The 16,065-nt window shown below is 43.3% G+C and overlaps 1 protein-coding gene across 1 annotated transcript in view; it reads left to right on the top strand.

Moving 5' to 3' along the window:
* Positions 1–600: 600 nt before the first annotated feature.
* The window catches only part of LOC105559344 (putative GPI-anchored protein PB15E9.01c), a 42,630-nt gene continuing 27,165 nt past the window's right edge, over positions 601–16,065 (top strand). Inside the window, exon 1 of the mRNA XM_012007559.1 lies at positions 601–1,096. Coding sequence (XP_011862949.1) covers positions 1,094–1,096 — 3 coding nt within the window. The 5' untranslated portion in view covers positions 601–1,093. The remainder of the gene's footprint in view (positions 1,097–16,065) is intronic.

Here is a 16,065-nt window from a genome sequence, read left to right as displayed (position 1 = left end):
TACATTTGGACACTTTAAACTGTTATTTATAGTAAACTTAGAACTTACTTTAAGAATTTAAAAAACTAAGAATTGTGAAATGTATGCGACATAACTTATAATATCGCGTGCGGTTTTCTTTTTACGAGAAAGTGCTTCGCGGCCCTCTAGCGGGAACTTCGACAGGCTTGGCTATCTAAAAATTACTTTAAGTGTCCAAAATTACTCTAAAATTTCCTAAGTAAACTCTTCGATTTGAATGAGTACTTCTGAAAACTGCAATTTCACTTAGAGTAAATTTTCTCAAGGGTCGCAAACCCCTACTGTCTCATATTAGACTTCTATCGCATAACAGAGCACCTTCCTCTATATCTTGTAATTCTAAATCGGTGACTATTCACTGTTTTCAGTGACAATCCACTGAAAGGATTTTTAGAGAGTTGGAATGATTGAAAATTGAGATCTCGAATCGCGGATCCTCGTCAATTTTCGTCTCGCACCCGCTGATCCCGATCGGGAGACGAGACGCGCGATCGCGTATCCGCCGGTGCAGGAAGATCGTGCATCTGTGGGGGTTGCGGCGGTAGGCGACCGGCGTCGTAGGACCGGCGAACGTGTCTACCGCGTCGCGACGAGGCCGAAGGAGGGAGCGCGCGCGCGGGAGAGAGAGAGGAAGAGAGAGCGCGCGTGAAAGATATACGTGGGGGCGAGAGAGAAGTCGCGATTGGTTAAACCGCTCTCGGAAAAGCCCGCCTGGCTGCTCGGCCGGCCGGCACTTCGCTCAGTTCTCCACTGCGCTCCGTGTGAAGCGGAGCTTTCGAGAGACACCTCCTCGCTCTCCCGAACCGCGCGGGGTCGACCCTTCGATCGGGATCCCGTGCGAGTGCCAGTTTGCCAGGAAATCGCGAGAGGACCAGGCGGTATCCCTAGAGCTTTCGCCACTTTGCATAAGAGCCGGGGAAGGGGGCAGGCGGCAGGGTTGAAGGAAAGGACGACGATGTGCGAGAGGAAGCTGCCGCGAGTGCTCTAGGACGAGAGGACCCGAACTAACCGAGTGACACCGTACACCTTCGAGAGGGACCCCTTCCGGGAAAGAGCGCGACTCAGCATAATCATGGTGAGCACCTTCATTCTTGCGTTATCGAGTTCTCGAACGATTTTAGTTATCGCGATCACGTTTTCCAAGTTTTTCGTACAACCTTCGCGTCTCCGCGGATAACTTTGGAAACGAAGGAATTAAATAACTCCCGTTCGTGTCGACGAACACGATTGCCAATTTCTTTGGATCCTCGCGTTGCAAAAGCGTCGAATGTAATTCTTTTGGTGGACATCTTTTGCGTGAAAATATTGCCCAGAAACGATCCACGGCGAAAATGTGTTGCGCGCCGTGTATTCCCCGTTACTTTTATATCTTGCCGTTTTCGCGATAGAGGTAATCCGCTGCGGAAAAACATTTCTTTTCGCGTAGGACGATTTGCACAATAGGCGGCCGGATTCGTTATCTGTTCTTGGAAATTCTCTTGAAAATTAGAGAACAAAGCTAAAGTAGACTGTATTACAAGTATAAAGTGGTCAAAGCGAGCAACGAAGCGCAGTCGGCGCTTGTAAACTCGCACGACGCTCTCTCTGTGCACAGTTAAGGGATGATAGGGGAAAATTAAGGAAACCCTCTGTGCACACTGTACCGTAGCTTTGTCAAGACTACGCGCCCCTAATTTAAGCGCGCGGCCGCGCGCACCTCGAGAGCTTAACGCTCAGGGCACTCGGCGTTTATTCTCGGCGGATCCTTCGGTGAAATTTCAGTTGAAAATATAATCGGGCAGAGGATTACGCGGCTAACCATCTATAATAATAGGATTATTCGGGTCACTCGTATCTCGTGGCGACACACTTATCTCTACAAGCTGCTACACCAGAACTAACAATTTTGTCGTCTATTTCTCGAACGTTCATCGTAACACGCTCCTCGTTTCCGATCGATAATCGCCGTAGAAACCGAAAGATTCCAATTGCTCAGACAATTCGTTGCGGAAAGGACACTCGTGCGTCGGGGCATTTATTACAACGTTCCAGCCAATACGAGGCCCGATCGCGGACTTAACGGAGCGATATTTATTTTAATGGGGAATCAATTTCCGTTTAGACTCAAGGGACTCAATCATCCCTTAGGGCCTGAGCAGAATGGCCGTCTTGTATTCTTTAAGCTGAAAACACGGAGAAACTTAAGCAGTAAGACTTAAGAATTTCCACCAATCGGAATTTACGGCATTGCTTAAGTTTCAAAATGGCTGCTTACGTTCTCGCATCTATTCGTCATTTCCCTTAGGTCTTAAGTTTTACTGTTTAAGTTTTTTTTTGCGTGTTCGGGTCTTAAGACACAAGAACAGTTATTATGAGTTATTTCAAGACAAAAATTTAAAACCTAAAACATTGTCTGAAGAACACAAGACAGCCATTCCGCTCAGGCCCTTAGTCCTATCCGGCATATAGGTCACGTCGTTTTCACGAACTTTATAAAGAGAGAAGTCCCCTATTACGAGATAGGCTCCTAATACAAAATAGCGGGGTTTCTGCTAAATTACTACTCATCATCTGTTGGTTTTACCATAAATTTATTGCCCTTGGAGCGAAATCTGGTGCAAAATGTCATTGTTAGATCGCGTAATCGTTGCGAAAAAAAAGATTTGTGATTGCATTTGGATGTCGAGAACCTGCTATCTTATAATAAGGAACTTTCCTCTAGCTTACTCGGAGAAACGCGTCGTCCTCTGGGCGATGCCACGTTCTCCTGCTCCGTTCGATCCGTTTCTTAATTCGGATTTTACGCTATTCATAGAACCAGCGGGATCGATGCATATCCGTTGTCGGGTAAGGAGAAACTTTGACGGTGTGTCTTCCGATGGAGGTTCGGATCTTATTGAAGCGGAGTCGGACACTGCCAGTCATCGAGGCACACCGTGTGCCCTCACCGCGGGCTCTTGATGAGCCCGTAGGTCGTTCGATTCGTAGCACGCCTGACTCGATGGCTTTTCCGTGACTCCGGGTCGATTTCCGGGCGAAAATCCCGCGGACGAGGCGTCGTCTCGTCGGAAAATTGGGCTGAGTCAATATTATCACGCAGCTTTATATGTATATCCACTCCGTCATTTTCCATTATTTCTCACCGCATAAAAAAAGTTACGGAACGGTGCGGGGGAGTTTTTCAGATTTTTGGACGTTAAATATAAATCAGTTACGCCGAAGGGAAGCTAAGCGAGTGTATAGTGAAACTGTAACGAGCGGTTTGGGCTCGTCCGCGGTATTAGAAGTTGCAGACTTGAAAATCAATATCCACGCGCACTTGCCGCTAAAAGGAGTAAAGCGTGGAAGAAAAATTTTAATATGGAGGATATTAAAAAGATCCTACGCTAAACGTGTGCGACGGCGAATGCCTGATCGATAGAGCGCGATTACGGCGTTGCATATCGTTCCCGGCGCGAGTTTTATGTATGACGCGCTGGCAGTAAGACAGCAGGGACTGCGGTATGGGCGCAGGAATGTAAAACGATGTAACTAGTTATGGAATTCTAGTCATCCTGCATTCAGACCGAAACACCACCGCCCACGTTGCATTTCTAGATTTGCGGTTCCACTCGCCCGTGCATCCTTAATCGGTTCGGTTTGCGGGTCTATTGATTCCTGGCGTTAACCGGATCCCGAATTCAGAACGCGAAATCGCCGCTTGATTGGCATTAATCACGGCTGCGAATGCATTCGCGCACGACTATGGCTCCCGTCACTCGTTCGTATGTGGATACGGTTCCGCAATTATTCCCGGCGCGATTTGTTCTTGAAACTGCTAGAATCTCTCGCCGGTATAAAGCAAAACTTGACGAGAGTCTAGTCTTACTTAGCGTTAATTAAAGTTTGCAGGGGAAAGTTTGTGATATCAAATTATTCAGAACGTGAAAGATTAGATCGCAAGCTGCGGAGGTAAAACTATATTAAACATATACGTTGGGATGTTCGCTGAGAAAAATTTACATTGTACGAGAGATCGAACTCTCGATTAAGTAAATCGAGCCAAGGGGAGAAGGAAGTTTAAAGGTTACACAATCAGGTACATAGAAAGGAAATAGAAGTATTTAATTACATCTTCGGACAATTGACACTGGGAACACGCGGAGTGACACAAGTCACTTTGAGAGCAAGTCGTGTAGATATTGAGAAGGACAATCGAGATAACATTTTAAGTATCTATACCCTCGGGTTGACAAGTCGATGAAGACTCTGGCGAATATCATATTGAAATCAAGTTGAGATCATATGCAAGTCGATAATCAAATTGACATTTACAAGATTTCATCGCGATATCTGGAAAATATTCTGTAGATGTCTACGATCTAATCACGTTTCAATTGATATCGTATTGAACTCGAATCAACATCTCAATTTATCGACTTGAATATGTCTATTATACAAGGTGTACCTAAACTGGCGAACAATATTTTAACGACGAGTACTTCGTAATATTTTAAGACACAAATTCTAATACGAAAATGCCGAGGCCAGAATTTCGCGCAGGGATGGCAGGGATGAAGAATCGGATCGTCGTCAAATCAAACGGCCCGAAAAATCATGATTCGATGTCGATTCGATCATCGACCTGCGCACCTGGGTAGACTATTTGGCTAAACAAAAAACGCGCCTAAATGAACGTAACAAGTACCGTTGCACACGTATCGCGGAACACGTGCGGCGTCTAGAGATTACTTGAGCAACCCTGCATTAAGAGATATTGTTCCGCCGCTAGTTTACACTCAGTTTAAGACTGCCTCCGCGTATCTACGTTGCGGTAACGTCGGAAACTTTGCGCGCTCGCAAGTTCTTCGCCCGCGAGTGCCACCCAATCTCGGCGACGCGCCTCGGATCCGCGGGGCTTGTGTGCAAAGCAGCTTCCGTGCTTGTTTTCCCCGTACGTACCTGCGCAACACCGAGAACAATCGCGTTACTAAAACTGCTCTCTCCAAAAACCAATCAGTGAATTATCATCGAAAACAGTGAATAGTCACTGATTTGCAATTATAAGTACACCAGTGAAAATCGCAGTGATGTACTTATAACTGCAAATCAGTGACTATTCACTGTTTTCAGTGATAATCCACTGATTGACTTTTAGAGAGCTCGTCGCCTAAACTCGGGTCTCGGATCATACGCGCGACACAACGGAGCGCGCGGTGTTGAACCGCCTAGCGAACTAGGGCGTCTTCTTCTCTTTTTTCTTTCGATCTCTGCCGCAGCTACGCCGCCACCCTTATATCCAATCTGCTGGCTCCTCGTGCGCACGAAATTGCATCTGTTTCATCGGCATTCAGGAAGAGTGCCAAAGTTCGATCTCGCTCCGATCGCCTCGCGGGTAGCCGCGTTCCCGCTCCCGCCCGGAGGAATCCATCCGCGCTCCTGCGCTCGCTATGCGGAGGATATGCAGTCGATCACGTGGAATATCAAAAGGTCCGGGCTCTCTCTCTCCTCGGCGAGAATTTTCCGAGTTTTACGACGCGCCCGGCCGACACTCATACAAATGTTCTCGCGACAACGCTAACAATCCGCGTTCGGGTTTTTCGAACGTTGTCCCTCGTAAAAGTGCCAGTCACGGTTTACCGGGGAAGTTAAAAGTAACGAAACGAATCGGTTGAAATAAATGAAATTACGCACGTGGATTCGCGTGGGCTATAAATAATCAGCATTACGATCTTTTCGTTGCGGAAAATTGACTTCGGGCCCCTGAAACGATCTAGAATTTCGCACTGTCAGAGCGAATTCAACAGGGAGGGTATGTTATATTTCGGTGATATTTCAGGAGATTTTGCCGGCGCAAAAATTTATCCGAGAGGAACGGCAGAGTCGGACGTACCCCCGATTTTTAACGGAATTATAACGCGAGACTCGCTTAATTGCAAACGAGATTAATTAAATATCCGCGCAGTTTCGCCAGAGGCGACGAAATGCGAATTACGTATGGAACTACACACATATTTGCCCGCTTCATTAAACTTCTGCCTGTTATTTAAACGGGAAAACAGGGCAGCAACGACAGCCTGATAATGGCGTTGTAATGTCGCTGTCGTCAAATATCCCATAAGCGTTTTCTCGAAAATTTCATACGAGCGTGATATCGCCGCGCTTGTCCGGGGCGCTGCGGAATTATTTTAACTTTCGTCACTCTCCTCAAAGGACAGGATTGTCTCGCACGGTGCATATTGCGCATTTTATTAGCCGGCCGTCTGGCGAATTCGAAATGTGTCCGCCCGGCGAAGCCGGCTTGCGAATTTTAATTAAAAACCACGCGGCGTGATAAGACGATATTAACGTACCTCGCGCGCACCGCCGTAAAAATAAGAGGGCCACGATATTATTATTGACAATGCCGCATTCCTGCGGTCACGAACTTAATTAACGTTTGATAAACTACGTGCGCGGTCCCCGCGCCCTTGCTATTATTACGCTACAGAGAAAAGAGAGCTTGGGAAAACGTCTGAAGCGCAAGAAACTTTACTCTCCGCGTCTAGTGCCATCGCCATTTATATTCGTGCGCATCTCGTCCAGTATAAACGTCATTTTTTTTTTTTACGTAACTTTATACTCGCCATATTCTGTACACGAGGATAATTTCCGTCACTTGTTTCTCTTATTTCTGGCTTTTCTACACAGGTAACTTAAAGTTTCGATTTCTTGTAAAAAAGAACACACGGGTTCCCCATATTTCCTAAATAAGACATTCAGAAAAAAGCCTGTTTGAAACGAAACAAACTTGTTCGAATTTTGACCCTACTAAACTTTTATTTAATTTCAAAGAAGTGATTTCTTTACCGTGACCAAAATTTTATTTAATCGAGACTGGGGATTTCTACTCTGGGAAAAAAAAAGATAGCAACCCATCGTGAGTTTATTGCCCTTGGAGTGAAATCTGTTTAGTGAAAAATTCATTGTTAGATCGTGTAATCGTTGTGAATAAAAGTTTGTCATTAAATTTTTATGTTGAAAACCTGCTACCTCATATTAGAAGCTTATCTCATAATAGAGGGCTTTCCTCTATTATCGCGGATATCGTCGGGACCACGGGGTCCCGATTACGTGTTATCACAACAGCAAACTGTATCGTCCTCGCGTTACCGCTATCAAGACCTGTCAAAGTACATCCGAACTCGTTGCTACGTAAATGCGCGTAATGTATCCCTACCAAACACACGCATGCGCGATATCACGTATGTATATATGTGTACCGTCAAAAGCTGTTCTCGGCTTAATGTACGGTGTCCCATAAGGTGCATATATCTCCCTTTACAACCAGGAAGCGGGCACGGTCTCTTTACACCCGGCGGTATTCATAAATCCAACAAGGAGACTAAGGAGAAGGAGAAAAGGCGGAGGTGGAGGAGGTGAATGCTTGGCCCGCCCTTGCCCTCGCGTCATCCACGCATTTATTATCGTTCTCCGGCCGGCGATAACTCGCGGGGCGTGGGTGATCCTCGAGTATGAATCCCGCTGTCGTCACCCGACGTGACGAGCGAATCCCGCCGAGGTGATACGCGCGAGATTGCGGCGTCGCGCCTCGCGGCGCTTTATCGAGATCCCCTCGATATGAGCCCAGATATGAAAGTACGCGGGGAACCTCGCCGCCGGGTGAAACTCGCGAGTCGCGGGATTACGCGATATCGGATTGTTGAGGGCTTTAAACGCCGCGAGCGAGCGATCGCTGTCGTCCGGACGCTGCATCTTCGCCGGTCTACGTTGATTGACCGCTGCTACGCTTTCACGCTCTCGTTCCTCCGCTCGTGTATCGCGTGCCACTCGCTTGTTTGCTCTGGCCTACTGTATTTGCATCCCGCTTAATCAGTCATAAGAATTTTTGTTTTAATACAAAGAGTTATACAGGACGCTCCCGCTCATAGCGACGGATTTGTGACGTCTATGGGATATTACTTAATTAAAACGCTGAAAAATAAGCTTTTCCTTTTCTCTCGTTTATCCTTGTAGTTACAGTTGCAACTGGTGAATTGATAAATATCGTACTGCCTCGTCAGCTTTGTCAGACCAGGTCGATGAACTCTTTAAAGATCAATCAGTGACTATTTACTATTTTCACTGATAATCCACTGACTGACTCTTAGAGAGAAGAATCTGGTGAACGTCATATTGAACGCAAGTTGAGATCACAGGTAAATTAATAATCAAGTTAATATTTAGAAGATTTTATCGCGATATCTGGAAAATATTTTGATATCCACGGTAGTCATATTTCCATTGATATCATATTGAAGTCCAATCAACACTCCATTTATCGACTAGACTTGAATGTGATATCTATCAGATATTAACTAAATAATCTATAATTAGTCGACACTGACATGATATCTTCTAATAGATGTCGACTATATACGTCGAGATATCGATAAAGTATTATGCGGATCTTCTTACGAAATCTATCAGTGAGCCACTGCATTTTTCAGTGGTATATTTATAACTGCAAATCGGTGACTATTCATTGCTTTCAGTGACAATCCACTGATAGACTTTTAGAGAGTAATCGTGATCAAATCAAACGCCCCGAAAAATCATGATTGATATCGATTTGATCGTCGACTTGTGAACTTGGGAGCAGATACTCGATAATAATATTTCGCTCCTAGTCTTAACTCCGCCATTACGGTATTACCAGTCAATATAGAGCTCGCTTTTGACGTTTAAGCTCCTTAGACGTGAACGTAGAGCCGATCCGTTACTCATTACATTTTTGTATTTCGAGCACGGACTTATTGCACTCGCTGTCATCTGCAACTATTTCATTTCGCAAAATTGAGCTTGACGGTATTTTAATAAACGACGATTACACCCGCTACGGGTTAATAGATCGATGGCACTATATAAATTTTCCCAACAGTCGCCGCCCCGAGCGATTTTTCTACAATCAATTATTCTGCAATGGATATTACTTTCGTTAGTAGAAAATGAGCTTTCCAGACTCGTATTTGAAGATGATGAATGAATAAAGAAACGCTCCCACCTTTATTAGACCCTGATCAGACGATCTCGCTCCACTCGTGGACGTAACCTCGGCCGATCGAGCTGGCCAACCGAAACGGAGAAATTTACAGGGGGAGCGAAGCCAATTATTTCGTCGTATTTACATTCGTAGGCGAGCACGAATGCGGCGTTCAGTCGCGATTGATTGGCGCCCCCACGTGAAATACCGCAACCGGTACTTTGTCATGGTCGAAATACCGGGTACATGCGAATGAAATTTCTTTCGTGAATGGCGATCGATTTATCTCGCCATTATTTTGCGGTGGCTGCGGAAACTCGTGATTCCACCGGCGTTATTACTTAGAGACGGTTTCGTCTTGGTGAGGAATTCCAAACGCGATGAAACTCTTCACCCGTGCTAAAGCTCCTCGAGACTTTACGGATGGTGCTTGCGGGACTCGAGAGCGAAGCTCAATTTTTCATTTAACCGACCGGCGCGCCGCACATCCTCCTTCCTTCGGTTTTTCGCCCCGCAAACGTGGTTGTCGGTTGCGCGAACATAATTTCGCGAGAGCTCCCGCGAATTGTTCGCCAGACCCGAGTTTTCCGAGTTCCCCCTTTAACGAGCCTGGGTTTTTCATGGGCACGCTCGCCGCGAGCGGAGCCGCTGCCGAAAGACAATGGCGCGCCGAGAATAGCCAGCTCGCTGAAGAATATGAACGTTGTTACTGGCTCGGGCTGCAAACTACCCGATCCCGCGATTCTTTATCCCGAAAGGACGTGTATTTGCGTGCGGGTTCTCGTACGGTGTGTTTCATCGCTTTATAGGATACCGACAAATGAATCTTACGCAGTCCGTACAGGAGGTATTCAAGTAATGCTTCCATGTCAAACGTGAGATGTAGCGTCTTAAGATTTTCCCGGGAGAAAGTACCGCATGCGATACGTAAAGCCGATGTATTTTGTGCCGCGCGAGGGATCTATAATTTAGTGAGATAGACTGCGCCTTTTCAGGGAAAATATATAATTGCAAGCGAAGAAGAAGGTAAGAGTCAATTTTGTCATTAATATTGGAGACATATCGGGCCATTCGGGGCGTCTCGGCGACCTCCAGCTGCCGCAATATCGCCGAATGGCCGCCGGACGGGAAATTATGGCCGAGTTCGACGGGCGTGCTAAAAATTTCATCCAGTACGAGTTGGAGTGACCTATTTCACGGCGACGCGAAATGTTGGATCGGGGTAAAAAGTGTCTTACCGCGGGGAGATAACCGCAGGGCGCGCGCGAGACAAAACAAGTTTAACTCTCGGCTACTATGGTTGAATTCGAGTGACGTAAGTGCGCTACACGACGCCAGCGCAATAAAACTGCCATTATATTTTATTACCCGCGAGTCGGTACGCAACTCCAACTCTCTTTTCCATTTTTTAGCGTCACAACGGATAGGGAACTTGCTAGCCAGCGTCGCAAACAGCGGCCGCTGTTGCAAATTTTTCTAGATATTTTACAATCTCTGGGTACCAGGAGGTACATTTCACTGTGTCACGGTGAGGGATTAAGCAGAACGGCAAACTGCAAAGAATTTATAGAGAGTGCAAATATTTTTTCCAAGCAGTAACGTAAAGCAACCGCGGCGCAGTTAATTTTTCGAATCTGTTACCCGCGCTTTTCGAGAGCAGCAGCTTTGATTTGAGCGAGAATTATGTTGGATATTTCAAATTGCTAAAGAAAAAAAAGTGAACGATGTTTTAAACGTCTCGTTTTGCGGCAAAATAATATTATAAGATAAAATTCTCTCACAACAAATATTCTGCACTGCGATAAATTCAGCAGAAATTCTGCGAATCCTGTTCTAAACGAATCTTGAAGATGTTATTGGACTCCTTCACACGATCGATTTGAAAACTCATGTACGTCTCATCGAGAGAATACGTTATCCTTGTCTCGTTCGCTATTTGCCAATCCAATTAGTATGCTCAGCAGGCACAGTTCTAGTCGTTACCAGAGATGATATCAATCACTCCAAAGATCTATCGAGAGTAGCGACGCAGCGGGTCAAGAGGCCATTAGGAATGCAGATCGATTTTCGGGACGAAGTGAGCCGGACGTATCGACAAAAATGAGAAGGCGTGCATCTCGTATTATTTATGAAAGGACTCGGAGGATGTCCTGAAAAACTTGCGCATATCCGAGCCGGAGAGAACTTTTCCGGCAGTCTGAATATGTTCTATTTAATGACGTCAATTGGGAAACCGATAATTGGCAGATGAATGAATTTTTTAAAACTAATGGTCTCGCCCTCGGATACTTTAATCATACTTATTCTTAAAAATTTCATTATATCGGGCATAGTTCGAACGGGATATTTGCCGTAACGAAATTTGATTACGCTTCCGGACGCTGTTGATACAACGAAATTTCAATACTACAAACTCAATTTGCAGTTTCGACCGAGTTTGTTGAGATTGCATTTATATTCTACACTTTTATACGCCGCGGCTCGGCATCGGTTTCAAATGAATGATTCTCGTATGAGAACGAGAAATTATACACGCACGTGTATTATGCATCTCTTACCAGTAGTTTTGTCTTCCATATTTATACCGTAATTTATTCCGTACTGATACCTAATTTCAATTAACTTGATAGGGCCATCGTAACTAGATGGAGGAAACTACTTTACTGCAATTTCGATGCACAGAGGCAAAACAACTGTTAGGTGGTTCGACGGCGACGTTCGCGACAATTAAGTTTTCCCAAGCCTGATATCCTAATTTTCGGTTAACGCGCCTCCTCAATTTTCGCGGGACATCATGGGAGACGTTTGCGGTAACGATGGCTTCTTCATTACGGACTATCGATCCTACACTCGTTAAGGTGACATTAGATTACCGTTAAGTACTCGAGCACTTAATTATTTCGTGAACTTCCCTCCCATCATATTACGAGCAGAAGCGAGCCCTGCAATATTTGCTATTACTCATCCACGGATAACATCCTCGAGTTAATTGTAAGTGTAGCAAAATTGGATGTAGTGCGCCTTGTGAATGCGATGAATAGGAAACAAAGGAATTGAGACCTTAATTAAAGATTATATCGCCCATGCAAGTTTTTATAATTTGAATCGTAGTAAAAATTTTCATATATTAAAAATCTGCGATAATAATAACTTAATAAATTTCATAAATCATCGTTCGAAATTAATTGATCAATATCAATTAAGTAAGAAAATGTCACGAATCTTCATGAACAATAGAATACGTTCTGCATTTCATGATATATTTTTCATTTCCATATTTCTCACTTTAATACGAACTTCTGGCATAATTAACATCTTCAATGTGGAATTTAAACATTTTATTCTTAACGGCAGTATCTTTTTCAAGTACTGGTATAATAAAATGTAACGAAATGGGTATTGTATTATTTATCAATCTTAAATGCGCGTTTACGCGGCATGTTTTAAGTCGCTCAGGCATATATACGGTGATTATCTGTCAAAAGTAAGTGGGTAATAGATCCTAACGGTTTGAATGTCGCGCGGGGGGGGGGGGGGGGCGGCGGCGGTCCGTAAAAGTATCCAGGTGCCTATATATTGCGGTTTAACATCAATAAGTGTGCTCGAAGAAGACATTTGTTGTCACAGCGCCGTATAATACGAGCTGTTGCTGCACTTTCTTCCGACAGAGTATATTCGAAACTTCATCCTCTCCCGTTTCTAGGATAAACTAAATCATTCTCACACAACTATGAGATGAAGCGTTATAGTCGTACTGTGTACAGTCAACCAGAATTGACGCTTTTACTACCGAGAGACATGTTAAAAATCTAGAGCTGCAGTTGATTTATTTATTCAACAACTATTTTCATTAATAGTTTTCGAATTTTTCATATCAGTTAAATGAAAAAAATTGCATATCACTCAAGCGCGCTGCGAAAACAAATATTCACGTGACAAAACGTTTTGTAGGCATCACGTTGTTTTTGTTGAGACCAGATTTTTAAAATGTTACATATCTAGAAATTATAAGAAGTATCCAGTGAACACCGAGCGTCAATTACGTTGCATTTATGTTACAATTTGTCATTCAATAATGTAAATGTCATATAAACACATCTGTTATATTGCATTTACATTGTTGAGTGAGAAACTGTAACCTAAATCCAATGTAACTGATGCTCGGTTTTCACCGGGTAACGATATTCTTCGTAATTTCACAATTTAATTTTATTCTCTTGATTAGTAAAATTATAATTATTGATTTATTAATGTTGCCCGATTTTATTCTTGGAAACTTTGTAGGGACTAAAAATACGAAACCAAGAATAGTAAATCAATTTATGTTAATAAATTTTTATTAAACAAAGATGAATTTTACTCTTTAAAAAATATTTGATATTTATTTATTTTATGCCAAGTAAAATAATTTAATATTTGTGAAGTATGGAAGGAGAGAAGTTATGATAAAGTTAATATGTAGATCTGTAACTTCATTTCCTTCTTCTTTTAAAATATTTTTTTAAGTATTTTTTTAACAGAATTTTGTGTAAGATTTCTGCGTTCGATCTCTCTATGTTATTCAAAGGTTAAATTTTATACAAATTAATGCAAAGAACAGGAAGCAATAGAGATTTTTTTAAAATACGAATTTAATATGTGTAAACGAAGAGCGGACAAGAAATATTTCATATTTATATAGCTTTACATTCTCCGCAGCTAATTCGCGTAATAAAAACGCGGTTTCATATTTCCGAATCCACAATTTCCACGCATTCATCGGAAAATCGTCACTTTTACGTGTTTGTTTGCACGAGCGATAGGTATTTGATGTCGCGCGTAAATATTCGTAACGTTATGCAATTGGAGCATACATATACGCACGTATGGTGGCACGCGAAACGAACTGCATTAATGCCCCTGACCACGGATGATCGCGCATAACGATGCGATCCGGTGCAGGCTGAAACAATAAGCCCGATTGTGTGCCTGGAGTAGCGCGCGAAATTAGCGAAGACAGGTGTTACGCGCATTCGAAATTTAAATTCCATATTGGTACGCGGACAAACGTTGCCGACAATAATTCACATTGACGCGCGCATCGCGATTTGTAACGCCCTGTCATATTCAATTAATGCACCAAAGATAGAAGTTGACAAAGAGGCTTACAGCGGAATAATTTTAATGCTATACGCGCGTATGCAGATGATCGATTACGCGATACGGGGCTAACAATTTCACGTTGCTCAAAGTGAAGTAATTATTAAACCGTGCGCTCTGATAGTTTCAACCGGTCGACTGGCGCCGTTGACGCCATAACTACGATATTTGTTGGGTCTATAGACTTTTCGGCGCGAGAAATGTCATGAAAGTTAGAAATCCCAGAACATATAATTTACTGCACGAGACTTTGAGCGGTCACATCTTTTACTTGATTGACTGAATTTCGTTGATTGAACAGGTACATGACATTATGACATAATTGTACGAATTCTAATGAAAATAGCAATACATATAGTCTCTTAAAAAAGAGACTGTAGATTTATGCCACTTTATATTTACCATTAGATGTTAACTTGACATTTATCGCAATTTTATGTGCCGACTATTTTCTCTCCGGCGGTATAACGACGCGATGAAATAAATTAGGGATAAATGTCTGTAACATCTATAAATTTCATTCCTCGCTAATTAGAGAGAAATATACTACGTAATATATTAATTATTATCAACGGTAATTAATTACGATCCCATACATCGCCGCTTTCGCAACATACGAAGCAAAAGTCAATAATTAAAACGCAATTCACCATTTATATATCATTATGCAGATTACATTTTCAATTTACATTTTCATACGATTCTCGCATAACTTGCGATATACTGCTGCACATTTTTGGAGCGCCATTAATTCCACCTTTATAGGAATACCAGCGTTTTCGTCTGATAACGAAATTCCAGAAAAGTATGACGCGGCGTATTGCAATTAGAGCTGCGCGAAGAAATAACTTAATTAGCGATCCGCGGACGCGCGACCCGTTGAATTTGCCGGCGGGATAAAGCGGGATCGACGGCGGAATTGGCGCGTGGAATTTATTTCAAATGCGCCACGTCGATGCCGCTCACGGGCAGCCCATATAACTTTCGTCATTCCCTCAATCAGACGTCGGACCACCTAGAAAAGAACCGGAGAAATCCTCGTCGCTGGAAGGAGCGAGAACATGTAAATCTTGACCCCTATTCGGAACATGATTCCGGCAGAAACACAGGAAATCCCCGTGAACTTCATGACGCGGTATTTGGCGATCTTGAAATAATAATCTCTTCCCTTCGTTAGCTCGTTAACGGTGGTTTGTTAACGCTAACAGCGGTAAAATACATGAATCGCAGGGGTCTTTATTACAAATGACCCCACGCGATATCTTCTAATTCCCGCACGTAAACGTGCAATTTACGTTATGGCGAGTCTTAAATGCGATTAGCAAAAAGCGTTTCATTACTGGTCGGCGGCGGGACAATTTCTTTCTCTCTCGTTTGCCGATTTGCCGCCTCGCACACTTTCGCGATTCATTTCGCAGAGTGTCGTTGAAAGCGATGAGAACGCATCGGCTCTCTTTTTTTTTGTAATCTCGTTAGGCTCTCGCCGATGAGATTGCGTTAAAATCTCGTACTCGTAAATAGCGCTTACACCGCCGGTCTCCCGCGTAACGTTTTTTCCCCCCCGCCGCGAGTTTTCCGCGTCCGTATTTTTGGAGGATTAAATTTGCTCCCACACATGCCGTTCGCACGCGAGCCCATTTAAAATCGGCCAGTACACTAGAATATTTAACAAACTATTGAGTCACGATGTTTCACCGAAATAACAAACATTTATCCATTGTCATTCTTCGTGTTTATATATTTTTCTCGTTCCATTTTCTGCAATTTTTCCAATTTTTCATTACTTCTCTGTGTCACGAATTTATATAATTGAATTGTATGTTTGAACGATCATGTGTTTTGATAATATAAAATGTTTTAGTTAAATATCTCCATTATCCTTTTATCTCATCGCGGGTACGAATTATTAATATTTTTAAATAATT

The sequence above is a fragment of the Vollenhovia emeryi genome, unplaced genomic scaffold (assembly GCF_000949405.1).
Source record: "Vollenhovia emeryi isolate VEMERY1.0 unplaced genomic scaffold, V.emery_V1.0 DF939280.1, whole genome shotgun sequence".
NCBI lineage: Eukaryota > Metazoa > Arthropoda > Insecta > Hymenoptera > Formicidae > Vollenhovia > Vollenhovia emeryi.
Note: the sequence above shows the minus strand (reverse complement) of the source record. Positions and strands in the feature narration are given on the sequence as shown.